The 20,602-nt window shown below is 42.3% G+C and overlaps 1 protein-coding gene across 1 annotated transcript; it reads left to right on the top strand.

Moving 5' to 3' along the window:
* Nucleotides 1-4,786: 4,786 nt before the first annotated feature.
* Nucleotides 4,787-20,513, top strand: sfrp5 (secreted frizzled-related protein 5). The gene is made up of 3 exons (XM_061837877.1): nucleotides 4,787-5,618; nucleotides 14,356-14,433; nucleotides 19,241-20,513. The coding sequence occupies exons 1-3, from the start codon at nucleotides 5,060-5,062 to the stop codon at nucleotides 19,567-19,569; spliced, it is 966 nt and encodes a 321-aa protein (XP_061693861.1). The 5' UTR covers nucleotides 4,787-5,059; the 3' UTR covers nucleotides 19,570-20,513.
* Nucleotides 20,514-20,602: the final 89 nt, after the last annotated feature.

Genomic DNA, 20,602 nt, shown 5'->3' with positions numbered 1-20,602 from the left:
AATCCTCCATCTTCTTGTGTGGTTCAGTTCATTTGTGTGGTTTTTTGGGGAGGGCATAACTGAATGAGACAACACACAAAAACATGCACGCACACACACACACACACACACAATTGTGTCCCTCTTTGAAAGCATGCTAAGCCTTTAGGCTCAACAATACAGACTGGACCTTATCTTAAAGCTCTCATCCAATCAGAGGCTGGGCAACTATAGAATGGAATTGATTGGCCGAGACAGCCATTGTTGATTGATTACCATGCAAGACACTTTTGTTAGTGCTGCACTGTGCCTGTATAAAGAGGAAACCGCTTGAGCAGTATTAAAATGGGTCAGTACCCATACCAAAAAACAAAAAAAAAAAGGTGCTGGGCTGAGATAGTGAGTTGTGTGACAAGAAAATCCCACCACCTCGTGGGAGACCAAGTCCACAGATTATTACCCGTGAGTAGTATTGATTAGTTGTGGTTCAAAGGTTAACAGAGCAGGCTGAAAACCAACTTGCGGGAACGTGAAGATGGAGGCAAAAAGGATGGGTGGGATGATGCGGGGCTTCATGTGTAATTAGGCTGAACTTATCTAAAGTAAAGAGCGATGCTTTCGTTAAGAGTGACGACACGCTCGGGGTGACTTCACCATATTGTCTTCCCATGACGCGTCTCATGAGAAACGGTCTGAGAGAGAGGTTAGATTCCCAACCAGTAGGGAAAATGTGAGCAATAAATCAAAAAAAGATATGACATGGTCAGAATGAACTTGGTCAACTCTGCTCTCAAGAAGTAAAATCATTAAATGTTCACTTTGGGAATACCCTATTTCTGCAAATAGATGAGTGTGTTTTAACAACTAAACTGCAGACAGGGAAGGCCTTCACATAAACAATGATACTGGGGTATTTCAATTTATGCCATGTGAAACTGGAATTTTAAATAAAATAAACAGGACTGGCAAAATGAGCGCACCACAAGAATAGACGCATCGATCTTTGTGGAGTGACTAGGGAACACACAGCACAAGAACATCTTTAATACTGAGCAAGGACTTGTTTATAATGTGCGGTAAGACTCCGCACATTAATACACCTGAAATATTGTTGATGTGCTTAATTGGTCCTGTTTTGGTCAACAAAAGTACAGTAAAGCCTCGGTTCTCGAATGTCCCCGTTTTCGAACGAAAATTTCGAGCTCTTTTTGCTTCTGTTTACGAACGAAAATCAGTACTCGAATGCCCCCAACAAAACCCGGAAATAACATATTGCGTGTGGCCAGACTAGCTGACCCACGACGCGCTGCTGTGAATTCCCACACCGCTGAAAAAACCTGGAAATGACATATTGAGCGCGGCCAGACCAGCTGACCCACCCGCGGCGTGCTTTGTCAATTCGAACGCCCCCCGAAAAAACCTGGAAATAACATAATGCGCGCGGCGCCAGCAGCTGACCCACCCATGACGCGTTTTGTTATTGTCAATTCTACTGCCCCCCGAAAAAAAAACCCAGAAATGACATAACGCGCGCGGCGCAACCAGCGCACTTTTGTTATTCTGTAGAACAAAGACTCTGTACACAAACGTGTCCCAGTAGTGACTGTTGTTTTTCTTCTTATCGAGGACTACCATATTAACCCCCAATCATGGCTCCAAAGAAGGCAAGTTGGTTGTTTAAAGTTATTCTGCACTTTTGTTAATAAAACAAAAAAAAGTTTACAAGGCTGGGGGCTGAGTCACTGCAGATACAGCAATGCACTCCCAGCCTAGCGTACTCGACTACTAAAGCATACATTTTAAGCAAAAAAAGATATGTTTCTTAAATTATTTTATTATATAAAGTATTTAAACTATACATGTATTTCTACTATGCAGTTTATCAGCAAGAAAAGCTACAAAAATGTTTTAAAAAATCAATTTTATTAGGCTTGGAACACATTATTTCTTTTTCCTTTCATTGTATTAGGAAACTTTGGTTCGATTTTTGAACAAATCACTTTTCGAACCATTTTCTGGAACGGATTGTGGTCAAGAACAGAGGCATCACTGTATTTGAATATGCTGAAAAATTAACGCTTTAATGTTCCAGTGTGAGCAATAGTGTCTTTGAACTGTTACAGTGGAACCTCGGGTTAGCAAATCAAGTCATTCTGTGACTCAGTTTTTAACCTGAAACGTTCATAAAACGAAGTAATGTTTCCCATTGAAATGAATGGAAATGCTGTTAATGTGTTCAAGCCAAGAAATGTTCCATGAGCTGACATCATAACTTAGTTCCTTGTTCATTCAAAAACAAAATGGTAGAAAGCGTTAGATGTCATCAGAGCTGATGACAGAAAGAACAGCAAGAGTGAGAGAGGTGGTCAGCCTCTCTATCTGGTCCATAATCTCATGGTGATGGTCACCACAAGCACTTGTAGCCATACTCTTAACAAACCCACTCTGAGTCTCTACAATCATTCCCCCTCAGTATGACAATTATGTCCATCTGAAAGGGATGCTTGTGTTGACAAGTACATACCAAAGCAAAAGGTGGCAATAGAAAAAAATGCTTTAGCCAGTCAACAGCAGGACAAAGAATATTCCAGGCTGGACACAATGGAAGTGACAAATTAAACCTGTCTCATGCTGGTGAAGTAGCTTTTTAAATTTTTATTTTTGTAAGATAAAACATATGCTGCTTGTGGAAAATAATGGATGCCATCATACTAAAGTCAAACTTGATTACACTCTGGTCATCATCAATCATTTCTTGGAAAAGGCACAAAAGAATAGTGTTACAGGAGAGAGGGAATTTTACATGTGGACTGATATCTTGTTACCCCTCAATAAATACACAATAATTATTTTTTATTTATAGGTTCCTTTATCACACTCAAGGTCACCGTACAAACATCGTTATAAAGAGACAAAGCAGAACCATAAAGATAACCCACCATAAAACATCCCATAAAATGGCATATGATATGGGAAACGTTAAAGTGAATAGGCAGTTGGGAATAGGTGTGTCTTGAGTTTGGATTTGAAGAGGGTTAATGAGTCTGTGTTTTGGAGGTCAGGTGGTAGATAGCTCTGCCCCAAAAATGGACAGGCTGGCAGACAAGAAAGTGATGTAGGGGGCTGACGAAGGTGCAGATCAGTATTTTAAATTGGTTGCAGTATTAGACAGGGGGCAGTCGAATTATTGTCTGGCTGGTTGGAATGGTGAATAAACTGGCCCCTTGGGATAGTATGGGTGTTAGAGTTCTGGAGAAACTAGATTTTTCAGTGACTTGTGGTAGAGACCATACAGAAGGGATGAGCAATAACCCGGGCAAGAGGTGACAAGGCTATTAACAAGGACAGGAGCAATGTGGGGGATGAGGGATGGACGAAGATGATTGATGTTTCATGTGGAGGATGACACACAGATTCTTAACCTGAGGGGAAGGGGGAGAGAAGAATTGTCAAGGATAATAGAAAACTGTCAATTCTGGCCAGTGAGAAAACTGTCAATTCTGGCCAGTGTGGACTAGGTACCAATGAGAAAGATTTCAGTTTATTACTGTTGTATTGTAGTTGGTATTGTTTGAATTCACAGAAGTCATTAAAGGAGGAAGGAGGAAGAGTGGCCGTGTGGTTTGGTGGAGACGTATGGCTGGGTATCATCCGTGTGAAAGTGTGGGTCGAGTCCGTGGAAAATATTCCCAAGAGGTAGGATGTATGTGATAAAGATGAGGGGGGCCAAAGCTGAGCCCTGGGGCGCACCAGAGGAAATGGGGGATTGATGGGATTTGAATGATTTCATTTGAACAAAGTGTGCCTGTGCAATGACATTGGGGTGGGCTGTGCTCAGGAGGATGGTGTGGGGAAATGGTATCAAAAGTTGCAGTCCGATCAGTAAGGATGAGTTGGCCACAGTAAGGTACCAGTCCTGTTTCAGTTCTATGTAAGGGTTGGAAACTGTAATCATTCATCGAGAATATTGGAGGTCACGTGGAAATAAAACTGGGAAGTGACAGTCTTTTCCAACATTTTTGAAAGGAATGGGAGTTCGGAGATTGGACGAAGGCTAATGAAATTATTTGGGTTTGGAAGTAGCGTTTTAATAAATGAAGTCATGAATCAAACAAAATTTGTAAAATCCATGCATTTTCTGAGCTGCTTATCCTCACCGGGGTTGTTGGAGTGTTGGAGGAGCAACATTTAAAAGAGGCTCTTGTGGGGCGAAGACGGAGCACATTGTTAGATCATAAAAAAAGGACACTATCTGAAAATACAAATGCTGATCTATTGACACGATAGGCAATCATTGTACTGTAAAAGAAATTGCAATATATACTTGCTGGGGCACTCCGCTTAATTTTTTTTTCATGTCTGCGTGTGATAGGCCTTGGTTGTCAGGCGTTTTGCACTAATGAAGTAAGCAGATTTGTGCGCACTGACGTGTTACATTGCACAAGCACCTGACAAAGACGTAATCAGCACAACAGGAGGAACGGTCCAGATAGATGGCTGACCTTCTCCAACAGAGAGGGTGAACGTTTAGTGCCCTTGTTGTAGGAATGGATTTTAAAACCAAATCTCAACTGAAGCATCTCGCAAAGGGTTTGTTCTCCCTCTTGTTTCAGAGGAGGGGTTTACTGGTGGATCAGGGTCAGAAGGGCCGTTCTGAATGCCAGTGAGAACCTCCTCCTGTGCTGCGATTGGTTGGGGTAGGTGTGAGTGAGTCCTGGGGAGGCCAGTGAGAAGGTAAGTGGACTGCAAGGCTGCTTGGGGTTGGGGGCAGGCCGCCTGAGGACTTTAAAGCTTTGGGACTCTTCATTAGAGCCACAGAGTGATACAGAGGGAGCAGAGAGCAGGGGAACTTATCAAGAAAGCAGTGTGTGTTCACCCTCCCTTGCATGTTACCTGAGCCCCTGCATACACTTGCACACAAACTCAGAGAGAGGAGCATTTGTGTGCTTGTAAGGCTGACTCTCCAGCAGCCGAGAAGGAATTAAAACTTTTTGGATTACAGCGAGTGCGCTTGATTTACTTTTTGGACACCTTGGATCAAATTTTCCCGAGTTGTTGGTCCGAGGTCAGAAAGGAAGGCATGGCACAAGGACAAAAGAGCCCCAGGTGGGCATTAACCCGGCAGCCCTTCCACATGGCACTGGGCTTGTGGCTCCTTTCCCTCCTCCACCTCCTCCTTAGCGTTTCAGCCGCAGAGGAGTACGACTACTACAGCTGGCAGTCGGACAACTTCCACAACGGTCGCTTCTACACCAAGCAGCCACAGTGTGTGGACATACCGACCGACCTGCGCCTGTGCCACAACGTGGGCTACAAGAAGATGAGGCTGCCCAATCTGCTGGACCACGAGACCATGCCCGAGGTGAAGCAGCAGGCCGGCAGCTGGGTGCCTCTCCTGGCCAAGCGGTGCCACGCAGACACCCAGGTCTTCCTGTGCTCGCTGTTTGCGCCCGTGTGCCTGGACCGCCCCATCTACCCGTGCCGATCGCTGTGCGAGGCCGTGAGGGACAGCTGCGCTCCCGTGATGGAGACATATGGCTTCCCCTGGCCGGAGATGCTGACGTGCGATAAGTTCCCCATTGACAACGACCTCTGCATCCCCATGCAGTTCACCGGCAACCACGCCACCCAGCCGCCAGGTACGCAAACCTCAAAAGTCCAGATGGATGCTTTTAGAAGTTTGATAAAGTGTGCTGAGTTTACCTCAGGCAGGTTGAAGGGTTTCCATTTTAACCCTTCATCAGGTAAGATAACTCAAGTGGCCTTTCAAAAACTGACTGGCATCGAATTTTACACAACAGATAAATCATACCTAAAATAATAAAACTTTAGGAATATGATACTGAAGTAATAAATTTAATGGTATTTAAGAAGGAAACGTGAGGGGAAAGTTACAAAACTTTGTAGTTAGAACTACATGGGTTTTGGCACTAACTAAAAGTTTGTGTTTACAGTAACTCTTCAGCCTCAGTTTTCAAGTTTCTGATGTACATCATGTCTAAATTGTTATAACGAATTAATATTTGTTTAAGTCATGTTCTTTTTCTAAATGACAATTATTTATTCGGCACAGAATCTGAACTTTCTGCAAACATTTTCCAATAAAAGTCTTATACCTAGAAAACATTCCTGTTCTGTCTATAATAAAAACAAAGTATAAATATCTCATATAAACATAACACTATTGAAAATGGTTGGCATGGTGACCTGTTCTAAGGGCCCAGGCTCAAATGTGACCTTGCATGTGTGGAGTCTGCATGTTCTCTGTGTGCCTCTGTGGTTTTTCTCCGGGTACTGCGGTCTTGCCCTTCTTCCCACAAACATGCATAGTAGGTTAACAGAAGATTCCAAATTGCCCGAATGGTTGACCCTGCAAAAATACATTATTACTTCTAGTGAGGAGAGACAACCACTCAACTGCTCCCCACAAAAAAGGATGATGCATCGGCTATGAAAGAAAATATTAGATTTTGTTGAATACAAAACATCAGTCGTACAATAGGTGATCATCGATAAGGGGCTTCGGTTAGGTGCTGATCCAAATTCATATTTTTGTTTCATTGCCGACTTTTGCACAAAATGTTTCTGTCACCGGAAAGAGCTTAGCTGAATTGGATGACAGTTGTATCATCCTCTTGTTGCTATCTTTTTACCCTGGAAAAATTCTGTAAGTCAGCCTGCAGTTTCTAAAGCACAACGTCTGGAAATAAAATGCTTTGAATTCCTGCTCGATGTTGATGACAGAGGACATTTTAAGTGAGCGACAATCCAGAGGAGGTTAGCGTAGAAGACAGGAGCAGGGAGAGGTTATAGGGACAGCGTTCTTATTTAAAAGTGTTAAATACGGGCACCCTGCCATCACTACATGCCTCAGGCCAGGACTGAGACAGACTGAGACGCGAGCTGGAGACTGTGAGACTCCGGCTGCCAGATTGTGCAGTGAGTTAAGACGGATGGACTGTTGTCTTCAACAGCTTCACTGAAAAGGTGACACAGTTTTATCAGCACCTGTCCATCAAGAGACAATCCATCAAGCCAACAGGTGAAGGGATGGAGGGAACGTCACATCACTCACAGGATCCTCCGATGTGTCAGTCCAGAGTAAAAGACTAAGGATCTGTTCACACTTGTAGTTTGCATTCTCTGGTCTAAATAAGTTGATGAACTAATGATGAACTTGGTTTGTGTGTTTCACACTATAATTGAACTTTGACTGGGTGAATTTGGGTGGCACAGTGGTGGAATTTGTATGTTCTTCCCTTGCCTGCGTGGGTTTTCTCCAGGCACTCCGGTTTCCTCTAACATCCCAAAAACATGCATTCATTGGAGACCCTAAATTGCCCATTGGTGTGACTGTTCTCTGTCCTTGTGTGCCCTGAGATTGGCTAGAAACCAGTCCTGGGCGTACTCCGCCGACTGCCGGATGACAGTTGGATGACAGCACTCCCATGATCCTTGTGAGGATAGGCGCCTCAGAAAATGGATGGATCGTTGAATGATCAAAGTCTGATTGCTTTCTTGAGGGAGGTTCTTGGGCATATTCATGTTTTTACCACACCAACTCGTGTGTTTGTTTTAATCATTTTTGGCTGTCTTATACTCTCAAATTAGTGTTACAAGGGCAGAGCGACAAGCGACCAGCATCAAGTTACTTCACCCATTTGATATTGTGTCCCTCACAAGCCTGCTGTTGGCTATTTTTAAATCCTGAAAACGACATATAGTCAACCACCTTTTCCAAACGGAGATTCTGGAAACCGGGACAGGCCAATCTCACTTGAGCAAAGCACAGTTCTGACCCGTACTTGATTGACTTCAATAATATCACAAGGGACGCCAGATTGCCGGAGCTTAACCCAGCTAACTTTGAGCGAAAGCCGGACTGCGCCCTGAACTGGTCGCTAGGCAGTCGCAGGGCAAATATCAAAACCGTGTACCAATACATCATCAGCGAGTCGCTATCGTATAATCAATAATAATAATTGTATAATCAATTTGACAAAGATGCATCTATAAATTACTACACTGTGCTGCTGATTAGTCAAAAATTTGTATTTTTGACTTTTAAATCATTGCATATTTCAACGGTCAACAGTTTCCTTGAAAATTCGTGTGTGTGTGGAAACCTATGATAAAGACACTTTGAAAGAGGTCATAAATCTAAGGAGAGAAAAACTTTGAGAGTGGAATCTAAACATACAAGGGCCCATGTGTATCGGGCTACTGGGGCAGCCTCTTGACAATAGTGATGAGTGCTTAGAGGGGGAGTGAAGGAGCTGATGGGAGTCTGTCAACAGTGGAAGAGTTGGGGGGTCTTCTGGGGACAAGACCCTCCTCTTTGTTTCAGTCTGCTCCGCCTTTGTCGGGCCTTGGTGGCCAGCAGGCCAATTAGCAAGGGGGGCCAATTACCGCGCTCCCAGTAATTAGTCGACAAGACGGGACAAGGGAAGCCAGCACAAAATGGGAATGAGTGCGAGTGTCCCAGAGAAGAGGCTGAGAGTGAAAGGGAGGTGGAGGAGGAAGTGGAAGAGAAGGGGTAAAGTGTTTTGAATGAGGGCTCACTCATGGGAAATGCTTCATTGTTGTCAACTACTGAATGACTTAAAATCCCCATTATTAACTCTTATCTGCTTTATGCTAAATTAGTGCGCCTCCATTATGTTTATTCTATTTGAATGAACAAAAAGGTTCTGTTTAAAGGCCATGAGATTTTCGCAAAGCTGTAAAATTGCCTTTAACCCTCCGCTTGGGGAGCCAGAAACACCAAAATATCATTTTTAGTCCTGTCAATCAAGTCCCGTGTGACTTATCTTGGCTTTTAATCAAAAGTGTTCACAGCCAAGTGACAGCAATCCCACATAATAACAGTGGGAAAAGATTCTGTGGTGAATTTATGCAGAGCTGACTTATTCCATTAGGGGAAAATGGCTGTGCTGTTTTTATAGGATGAGGATCAACTATGTGACATGATGCCTTTGCGGCTCTTTTAAGCCATTCTTATAGCACAGGAACTTTCTTCTGCCACCTTCCCCAAAAACAAAACAAGCAAGGAAGGTGCATGCAGGGCTCCATTTCTGGGAGGAGGCAGTCTAAATACGTCCAAAGACCATATTAACCTGAAAGTTAAACAACTATATTACATAGTGGATACTAGCAATGTAACTTAAGTGTGTGTATGTGTGTGTGTGTGTCTGAAAGAGTGAACCCATATCACTTTCTGCCTGAAGGCTCGGGGGATGACATTTTGAAAAGAAACAAATTCTTAGATGAGCATGTGAGCCCATCCCGAGAACACACACACACACACACACAACACACACACACACACACACACACACACACACACACACACACACACCACACACACACACTTCTAATAGAGTAAAAGGAGCTCATCCAAGATTTTTTCCCACCAAATTGTCCACAGAAAGAAAAATAAAGTGGGATGTTGAAGGCGGTGCCACACAAACAGTGTTTAACAAGGCCGCGTAAACACAAACACACACACACAAAAACACACAAAAACCAGACTCCATCCTCGTATTGGACCATTGTCTCATCAAACAGCTCATTACGTACACTTGGACAATCTAATGGGAGTTGCATCAAACATTCCATCATTTTAGGATAATAACCCTCACTACAGACTGACACTTAAGGAGTTAACTCAATGATGATACTTTGTTTTGGTTTATGCATTTACTTTGTGCTCAAGCACTACAAAACAATAATCAAAAGTAAATCCTCATGACCACTTCCTGGAATTATTCTTCAATACAATAAGGCACTTTATCGTTCAGTGTTTTTGCCCTAGTGGACCTCCAGTGTGATACCACATCAAGTCCAATTCACCAGTATTGTATCATGTCTACATTAAAATAAAACGGATGCTGTCAGAGGTATTCATTTCGCAATGTGTTTAGTTATGATTTTGGTTGTAGTTGGTTTCTGTGGTGAACTGCTGAAGACTGATTTGACGCCGTTTTATGCAGCCAAGGCAATTTTAAAACCTGTGGATGGTGAGTTAAAGAAGTATTTTGAATGGTTATCAAGGCCTTTGGAGATCAACATTAGCAGTAAGACATTTGATGGATTTGTGGACACCTTAAATACCTTCCATCTATTTCCAATAATGCTTCTTTTAATTAGTGTCACAGGTGAGCTGGCGCATATCCCAGCGAACCTCACCATTCACTCTCTCGTTCATCTTATGGACTATTCCAAGTCTTAAATTAATCTAACATGGGTTTTTAGATTGTGGGAGTAGACCAGCAGATGCACCAAAAACCTAAACGGTCACAAGAAGAACATCCAAACTCTCCACAGGAGGACCAGAGACATAGACTGTGGAAGTGTACTAAATCAAGTGTCAATTGAAAGTAGTCATGATGTGGTTCAACATTAGCTATTCAGCAGGTACAAGTTTCATTTTTTACATTTGGAGTCGACCTGTCGCAAATCAACATTTCATCTTTCATCCCATCTTTCATCGGCTATGCGAAGTTTCGTCTCACCCGCTCACTGCCGTCAGCGAATTAGGCTGACACAATCGTCGTACATCTGCTTGGGTCAGAGAGTACAAAAATAAAATCTTGGTAAAAGAGGGTAGTGGTCAGCCTCGCTAGCTTCAACTATTGCAAAGTCTGCCATAGTCTTAAAAGATTCATAACAGCACTATCTGAGGTCTGGCAGCGAGGAACCAGGGAAGGTGGGTGAAGTGAAACTCCATCTTCGTCGCCCAGAGGTACGTAACATTATGAAATCTTAAGATATTCAAGCCCTTGTGTGAGGTTAGTTGCTGCAGTGTACCGCCAGTGCACACATTGTACGGTGGCCGCTGCGAAGTGTCAAAGATATTGTCTGTCCTGCCAGTGATGTGGCGACCGGCGAGTGTAAATTACAACCATGCTCGAGCAGGACTGTCAGCTCCGTGGCAGCACAATGGACGCTACTCATGTGGCCTCGGCCGCTGCACTTTGATAGGGAAATGTGATCCAATGCGCTGTCCGTGGAACACCACGCTGCCTTTTGAAAAATGTATTTTCTCTCCGTGTATAGAATTCCTTCAGATGCAAGAAGCATGCTGCAATTTAGGAGCATCCCAGGGGGCCGCCTGAAGGCCCATGTTGGATTCCCCCAACCCCCACTATCTATTTGCATGCTACATTTAAACAGATGTTAGGCCTTCCGACTTGCTGTGTTACATCTCCAGTACAGCTCCGTTTGTATGTCGTAAGCGTTGCTGCTCATAACGTTAGGAATCTCAATGAGATAGTGAGCCGCGTATATTTTCAATGGAACAGAAAAGATCATGTGAGGTACAGGCTCCAGCGTACAGGGTAAAAGACATGTCACGGGATCCTGTGACAACATTGTGAGATCTGCTCAACTATTGCCTTAGCCTGAGTGAGGAAGGTCAGTGGAAGTGCAGATTAAATAGTAGCTGGTGGGATGAAGCATTAGAAGATGAGACATATTTTATGAAGTTCAAAATAGTAGTTAAATTACCCAACAGCATAGTGGCCCTGAGCACTTTGAGCACTGTATACCAAAACATTTGTAAAATCATTGTGCATTGTGGTAGATTTTCTACCCAAGCTCAGTTATACTCACGGATAATCAAAATGTGTTCTTTGCTTCTTACAATCATTGCTGCCATTTCTGGTTTTCACTGTGGAGCAGGAAGAAAATGTATTTTTTCCCCTCTTGGTTTCGATATTTGCTTAGAAAATGAACATCGTAAATGTCACAGACACCTGAAATAGGTCCTCAATCAATACGGACCATAGACCTGATAACTGTTGACCTATTTTTTCATTTGTTTTGGGTTTGACTTTTTTAATGAGTCCATGATGATGTTAACAAATGGGGTGTCCAAAACATGTTTTTTCATGGATGCCTTTTTGTATGATTGTGTGTGTGTGTGTGTGTGTGTCTCAATAGCCCACCACTACTACCTACTGTCATCTTTGGAAGTTTAGACTTACAGTAAACAACATTTGTGTGCTAAGCTTAGTAGTAGACATTCAGAGGCTCAGCAAAAAAAAAAAACATTTATTCAGTCCTCTGCAATATTACAAAAATTGAGTTAGCTCAGTTCAGATCTAGAAGCTCTATCTATGCTTGGTAAAACTGGAGTTTGAATAAAATGACTATTACAGAGAAATGCAGCAAAGTAACAAGTCCCACACGACACTGTGGACTGACCACATGTCACAGTCAAAAATTCTGCCGCCATGTACAGTAATGCATTGTGCAGGGAAGCCATTTACAACATATGGTATGACTCCACACTTGAGAGAAAACAGTTTGTGCCTTAATAAGTGTTGCTATTTTGGATAGTTACCTGTTCAAAAGGGGTTCAACAGTTAACTCTTTAATGTCCATTTATGAATGACTGTCGATTAACAGGTAAACAGTAGTTAATACAGTTAATCACTTTTTCCCCCCTTTGGGATTTTTTTTTTTTTTTAGTGAGGTGTTTGTCTTATGTGATTGGTGCACTGAACAACTAATCATGACACAGCATCTATTTGATGGCCATCTGCTATTTGGTGGTGATAACTGCTGTATCTAACCATGTCTGTCATTCGATTCCCAGCGTACAACAAAAATAAACAACATCCATTGCTATGGATGGGAATAATGATGTATATGACAAGTCAAGTTCTCCAAAACTGACGACAAACTGCATTGAAAGGATAGAACGGGCACGCAAATCCCTGGCAGGCACATCAATGCACAGCCAGACTGACATGATTCCTCAGACAGACGCCACATTGCATGCATCTCAACGTTGCTTTTCTAAGCAAACTCTCAAACTGACACACGCGGGCCTCCTGCCAGCAGGCCAACCTCAAGGGAACACAGATGAATTACTGCAGAGCTGGAATAAGATGTATCTGCTTCATTCCAAACAGACGCATCAAGACTTTCTTGATTTGTGTGCATGTGTGTGTGTATTTCTGGATCTATGTGTTTGTATCTAGGTGTGTCTGTGCATGCGTGTGTGTGTTTCCAGGATGTTTTCTGCATCACCATCAGTGGTGACTCAGGATTTGTCTCTCTTTTCAAGAAGTATTTTGGATTCAAGACAATGTACTGCCTCACATTTGTGAGTTTCAGGGTTCGAATCTCAACTCAGGCCATCCCGTGTGACCTTATGCCTGTGTAGGTTTTCTCCCACTCACCGCCCCCCACCCAAAAAAACCCCCATGTAGGGTTAGGGTTAGATTCAGTGTAGCAAGACCTTGCTTTTCCTATATCCACGGGAGTGGGTGTTGTTGGGTGGGGGTGGGGGTGCTGTGTTTTGCTTACTAAGTGGTTTGCACCCCAACAATTATTTTCTAGTGCAGACAATTACAGGGCTGCCCCCATAAGCTGCTATAAGGCCGAGTGGATCTTCTCTCACGGGGGGAGAAAGCGGCAGTTAGTAGACTGAAAACTCCCTTCAATGTAATGTTTAAGGGGTTCACCTCGCCGCGACCCGAGCAGTGAGGCATGCTGCACTTTGACCTGTCTCATTATCTGGCCAGACGCTGAGGTTTGGGCTGGGCCGATAACCTTTGACCTGTGACTTTTAACCCCGCTACGCTAAGTTGGTGTGTGTTTACGTCTGTCTGTAAACGTGTGACAGGAAAACTTTGACGTGGAGAATAGGGAAATTTGTGGGATATCACGGTGAGGCAGCTATCTTAAAAAAAAAAAAAAAAAAGTCTTAGACAAGTATGAATTCACAAAGAGTGTTTGTGTGCGTGGGGGGTTGTGAAAGGACTACAATAAATATGTTCACTCCAATCTCTCTGGGTTAACCATATAGTCTAGTATATATATATATATATATATATATATATGTATATATATATGTATATATACACACACACACACACATATATATATATATATACACACACACACACACCCTGTAAGTGAGTACAGTGTTTGATACTTACAGTCAATCTTTCCTTTTTTTTTTCCTCAAATAAAGCTGGAGGACTAAATGTAAAAATGTTTGCATATAACAGTAGATAAATCGTTGTTTTTAGACCACTTGTTCAACAATATGCATGTTCAGCTTCTCCTCCAGACATGTTTACCTTCAAGACCACACCTTTCCAGCTAAATTTGCTCAGACCCAAATGATACCGTTTTTCTGCAGCGTCATTTCAGAGCAAACAGCCTTCAGCCTGCTGGAGTCTGTACGGCTTGCACAGAAAATCGCTTCTGACAGGGAGAGAGGGGCGTTGCTCCAAAGGATTTTTTTACAGACGCAGCTTTTAGATTTGAGCTGTTTTGACCTTCTGAGCGCCCAATGCGTAATTGTGCTCTCCGGAGTCCTTGTTAATGTGTTGCTCTTCATTCTTTTTCCCCCCTCAGTGTCAAAGGTGTGCCCCCCGTGTGACAACGAGCTGAGAGCAGACAACATCATGGAGCACTACTGTGCCAGCGACTTTGGTAAGTACAGCAGCACATTTCAGCCATGGTGGTGCTGTCAAGAAAAGTGGAGGAAAAAATGCATAATTTTGGCTTGTATGTTCAGTAGCAAGCGCTCTGCAAGAAGGCAGAAGCATGGCCTTTACTGTTCTGTTGTGCCTCGGATCTTGTCATTAAAACACAACATAAGTCAAACATCAAGGAACAAGTGTTCATCAATAAACATCGTCATCTCAGTTTTTTGTAAACTTGAGATGGCAGAAGATGATGGGACTGCACCACTCTTTGTGGGAGGGAGGAAAACGATAAATGAAGAAAAAAATAATCTTTTTTTTTGGTTTATATATTAACATTGTACATGGTGGTTGAATGGGACTCTTCCATTTGCATTTTTAATGTGTGTGTGTCAAAGGCAAAATTGAGACTGATGAATATTGGTTATCTAGGGACTGATGACAGCTACACTAAAAACCAAATTTTAAGGGTAGCTTTGTATTGTTTTAAAAATTATGTCTATTGTGGTCAGCTTCAACACAGGTACCCACAACTTTACTACTATTAAAACAACTACGAGCAGGTTAATGTACCAGAAATTAACATTCAGACTTTTATTTGCAGCAACTCTGCCTCCACTAACTTTCTTATAAACGCAACGAAAAAAAAAAAGAAAATCCCATTTGCCCACTCAGCACCATTTTCCAAACTTTTATCACCACAGTTACATATTTACCACTGTATTGACCTACACATGAAACCAAAGAATAATAAATCCATTAATTGATGAGACACGACGGCAGATTTGACACTTGATCTGTGCTTTCCCATCCACTAGTCAAAAAGTTTTTGCACTAAACTTAAAATGGAGGCTCATAAATGATGAGACTTTTTGAACAGCACTCCGCAATTAAAATATGACTTGATCAGCATTGAAAACCATATTTTCTCAAGACACTCAGCTCTTTAAGGAAGTTCCCCAGTATGTCATCTGGCAATGGCGCACACCTATAAAACGATAATAAGCGCCATCACACTGTAAATCAGATTTGTACCCATCCAAACAAGCTCCACAAAGTACGCCATCGTCAGGACTCTATCCGCTCTAATAAAAAAATGGTCTGGCTGATTGATAGCAGCATTACAAATCTCCGTCCAACACTGAGGCTCACAAAGCATCGCGGGGATTCTTCTTGGGCATTAAAATGAAACATGAGCGAGACATTCTTCTGGCTCTTCACGTATGCCTCTGGGTGACAAATGAGGCGAGAATTCCAGCCGTGTGGATCGCGAGATGAAGGCAAGGATGACGGTGATGCTATTGTAATCGCTGATAGCTGGTTGTGGTTTGGTCTCACACATTATCAATAATTGTCTTGTTTGCTTTGAAGGCATTTCAACTGTTTCATGTTACCGTTTTCTCAGCTGATCTCTTTCCCTACATGCTTTGCTGGAACATTCAATATAACTACACTGGCACACATACAGTATTTCCAAATCTCTTTGAAACACTATTTCATGGTTACTGCTTCATGAATGTAGTGGGAATCAAACACTAACCCGTGACACCATATGATGATAATGATAGCGTGATTATGCGATAATTGGCGTAAAGAAAACCATCTACGGTACATTACGATAGTCATGGAACCAATAAAGCAGCACTAAAATCACAATCACTCAGCATTATATATACAAAATACAGCAGTTATTACATTGATTCAATATAATCAGGAAGGAAGGTAATCTACTGTAGATGATTTTGAGCCTGATTTGACTTTTCCAGGGCTAGCCAAGACCTGATTACCTGATGTCTATACAAAGATGATCCCGATAGAATCCCTCATCTTCTGAACTGTGCTTAGGGATGACAAGCCTTCAAATTTATATTCACGATAAGAAAAATAATGTTGTGTGTGGTCAAAACTGAAGACGTCTAAACTACAGATGCCGTGATTGTCACGTGTTTCGCAAAATTAGCTGACTGAAGAAGACGGAAGCAAGATAAACCAATTCCAGAAGATGACAGCGTGTCATCACAAAGCTTGGCGAATGAGCTGCCACATTATCGCTGAAAATAGTGTTGTGCCTTATATTACTAATTTCAGCTACTGGTTTACACTAAACATGTTCCAAAGAATCTGGCATTTTAACTTCATTCATAATGCAGATTAACTTCAGAAATTTCTTTCGACAATAGAAATCATAAAATGAAGCATTGAGGGAAATTAAGCGCAAATTAACTTATCAGATAAGTTAACGCCTAGGCTCGCTGCTGCTTTGTATTTCGTGACAGAATGGATGCCTCTCACAGGTTAATTCCGATACTACATCAGGTCATGTCTATGTGCTGTCACGATTTTTACCAATATACATCAAGGTAAAACTACACATTTACATAAGGCACAGTTTTCTTAGCTGTGTATCTGTGATTTCTGGCAATTTGTTCATTTATATCACAACACTGATATCTGATCCTTTACATAGACTAAAGTGAAGGGACCGCTTTCCACTAGCACGCTGCCCGGGTGGCCCACTGAGTTCCACTGCATTTCACAGGAAGCAGCCATAGTGCGCTGTCACATACACCCGAATGTATTCTTTCATACACCTCGAGACGCTCAGCCTGGGGCCGCTCACGGGAGGCCGTACGGCACACACATTCCACATCGTAACACGCTATCACCTCACATGCAGTGCGCACATATCAGGAGATGTTTATGGAACAGTAGACAGGCAGACGAGACGTGAAATGGCCATCGTCCAAGCAGTCCGTGGCGATGCCTCTCAACGACCCCTGTGCCTCTGCCTGCCCCGTGATTAATTTCAGCTGTCAGACTGTTCGCCCAGAGGATTCCTGTCTCGAGTGGCTGGCAGCTTCACTTTGGTCTCTCATAAGTAGAGCTATGCACTTCTAAACACGAGGCTCAATGGGTGGTACGAGCCGGTACTTCATTAGCTCGGTAGAGCCAAGTCTTCTTGGACCGACCTCAGTATTCTTAGCTAAGCGCGGCTGTATTTTTGCTGTCAAAAGCCATGACTGGAAGTATAAAAAGATAAACTTAAAATAAATCTAGATGAGATTTGGAAAGATTCGGCCCTAAAGGGGAATTTTACCAAGTATCTAACGAGACCATATCAGACCAGTGCTTTGTGACCTTCACTGAGGGCTTCCAGTCAAATACATGTGCAAACAAGCAGCATGCATTGTATTTCAGGGCCATTTAAGTTGTGATGGAACACTCCCAAAACAAAACTGCTTCCACAAACCCTCTCAAAATCCTCCCTTGCAACTGGGTTCCTCCAGGTCACAGGTGTCAAACTCAAGGCCAGGGAGCCATATTTGGCCCGCCACATGATTTGATGTGGCCCACAAAGGCAAATCATTGTGTAAACTTCCATGACTCTTGTTCCAATCAGAATTAAAAATCTTGAACAACAACCTTGAGTGATCTGACAAAAAAGCGAAAAGTGTTGATGGACAACTAGTTTTAGACCACATTTCCAATTTCTGAAAAACTCTTTGAACTTGGCATGTACTTGACATTAGGTCATATTACTTCAATACAGCACTCCATTCTACTCCATGAACCTTTGTTCAAAGTCTGTAAATTTACAGGTAACATTCCAATGCAGCAGAAAACATAACCCAGACGTGTCATGCTTTGTCCTTCAACATATCAAAACATAACAATCGATAATTTGTTAGGTGTTGAAATATATAAGCGTAGCATGGGCGAATCTGTCGGAACGTGGAACTACTGGTGAGCAACTGCTTCACAGTTCTGAGGACTGGGGTTCTAATCCTACCCCCGCCTGTGTGGAGTTTTTATGTTCATCCAGTGCCTGCGTGAGCTTTCACTGGGAACTCTGGTTTCCTCCCACCTCCAAAAACATGCATTAATTGGACACTCTAAATTATCCTTAGGTGTGATTGCGAGTGCAAATAGTTGTTTGTTTTTATATGCTCTAAGATTGGCTGGAAACCAGTTCAGGGTGTACCCCCCCTCCTGCCCGAACACAACTGGGATAGGCTCCAGCACTCCCGCGACCCTTGTGAGAATATGCGACTCAGATAATGGATTGATGGAAAGGAGGATCATTTGGGTGGTAGCCCTCGGTGTAAATTCTGGGAAAGTAGAATATGTAGTTTCAAGAGAGAAGAAAAAGCATTTAATAGCTACAATGGATTCCCCACCCGGCCCCTCTCACCCTACTCCCTTTGCTGTACATTTATCAGTGAGTTATACTTAGAACAAAAAATATCAAAGCTCACAATGACATTTACATTGTGTGTGTGTGTATATATTTGTTAAAACAGTCGACAGATTTGTTTGGCTACCTTCCGCATGACCGAACACAAGGGAACATACAGTGTCTCCCAAAGATCAAAAGAGAATTGCACAACTGGAATGAATTAGTGCGTTATGAATATATGATATACGTATGTCATCATAGTAAGATTAGGGGTGAGTAACAATATGTACCAATGACTAGGCTGCAATGTATACTGTAGGTCAACAAAAGTACAAACCTTTAACAAACCTGCCCTGTGATTTTTTTTGTTAAATAATTATTGGTAGTGATGAAAGAAACAATTATTACAACAGTCATTTGATTGTTCCAATCTGGTCATTGGGTCAAATATGCCTAAATACATACAATACAGAATGTGCTGAAATGCTACGATAGACAACAGGCACACGTATTGGCTGTTACCATGGTAACTGTTTTTAGATAATTTGATTAACATCTTCCAACCTAGAAGTATTTGATTGTGTGAAACTGTCCAACTACAACCACCAAACTGTTATCCCCATGTTTTTCTTCCCAGTCCTTAAGATGAAATTCAAGGAGGTGAAGAAAGACAAAGGTGACAAGAAGCTGATTGCAGCTCAGAAGAAGAAGAAAGTGCTGAAGCAGGGCGTGCTGCGGAAAAAGGACCTGAAGAAGATGATCTTGTACATCAAGAATGGCGCCAACTGCCCGTGCTCACAGCTCGACAGCCTGGGCTCCAGCTTCCTCATCATGGGCCGCAAAGTGGATCAGCAACTGCTGCTAATGTCCATCCACAAATGGGACAAGAAGAGCAAGGAGCTCAAGTTTGCAGTCAAGTACATGAAGTCCCATCAGTGTCCAACCTACCACACTGTGTTCCAGTGACCCAGCTCGCTGTCCTGCCCGCAGAATCCATCATTATCTCCATATGCTCACGATTTACTTTTCCATAATCCACCCTTAATTCCAAAATTCTGGAAAACACAGTACAGAAACTGTTGTTAGCGGGGTAAAGCTTTTATTTCCTTACCTTTAACATAATACGGGGTTACATTGTAGGGTTTTTTTTTTTTTTTTTAACGAAATAGAGAAGCCTGTTCTCATGAAAGTTTAGTAGGATTTTGAACAAAATGGAATGCACTGTAATCAATGGAAGACTGATGTATCTCTGTGCTGTCTTAAAAGTTTTATTTTTCTATTCATAGTTTTATATGAAGAGTTCAGCAGGTGAATCCCCTAAAACGGGCCTTACACTGTGCAAATAACCATGTTTTAATATAGTCCACACACCTAACCCTACCCTCTTGACCTAGCCCTCCTCTAACCGCTAACGCTAGCCCAACCTATCCAAACCCGAATCAAACTGTAACCCCGAAACCTCACCCTAAAACCAACGTTTCATTTAAACGTTTGATTTACTGGACATCGGTAGTCCAGCGTAATTCAGGGCGAAATAAAATTGGCAACTCCTGAACGGGTTGTGATGCTTTAGCATGTGCATTCAGCATTTACAAACATCTGAAATGTCATCAACTTATTGTTGTCAGGAATATTTTGGCTTCACAATGTGAACACTTATTGTAATTTCCGGCCTATAGAGCGCACCTGATTATAAGCCTCACCAAGTACATTTGTAAAGGAAATACCATTCGGTACATACATAAGCCGCACCTGTGTAAAAGCCCCAAGCGCCAACATTGAAAAACGAGATATTTAAAAAGAAAGACAATACACAAAAAGTTTTCAAAGTTCTAATACCTTATGTTAACATAGCAACAACAACGAATAGGGCTGGAAAAAAAAAAAAAAACAGCCGGGGCAGCTACACAGTAGCAACATGGTAGCACAGCACTTAACAGGGCCGGTTAAAAAAAAAAAAAAAAAAAGACATACCTAAGTCACTGAGACGTGGCAGTAA

This window comes from Syngnathoides biaculeatus, chromosome 12 (assembly GCF_019802595.1).
Source record: "Syngnathoides biaculeatus isolate LvHL_M chromosome 12, ASM1980259v1, whole genome shotgun sequence".
Lineage (NCBI taxonomy): Eukaryota > Metazoa > Chordata > Actinopteri > Syngnathiformes > Syngnathidae > Syngnathoides > Syngnathoides biaculeatus.
The sequence above is the reverse complement of the archived record's forward strand: the minus strand, read 5'-3'. Positions and strand labels throughout refer to the sequence as shown.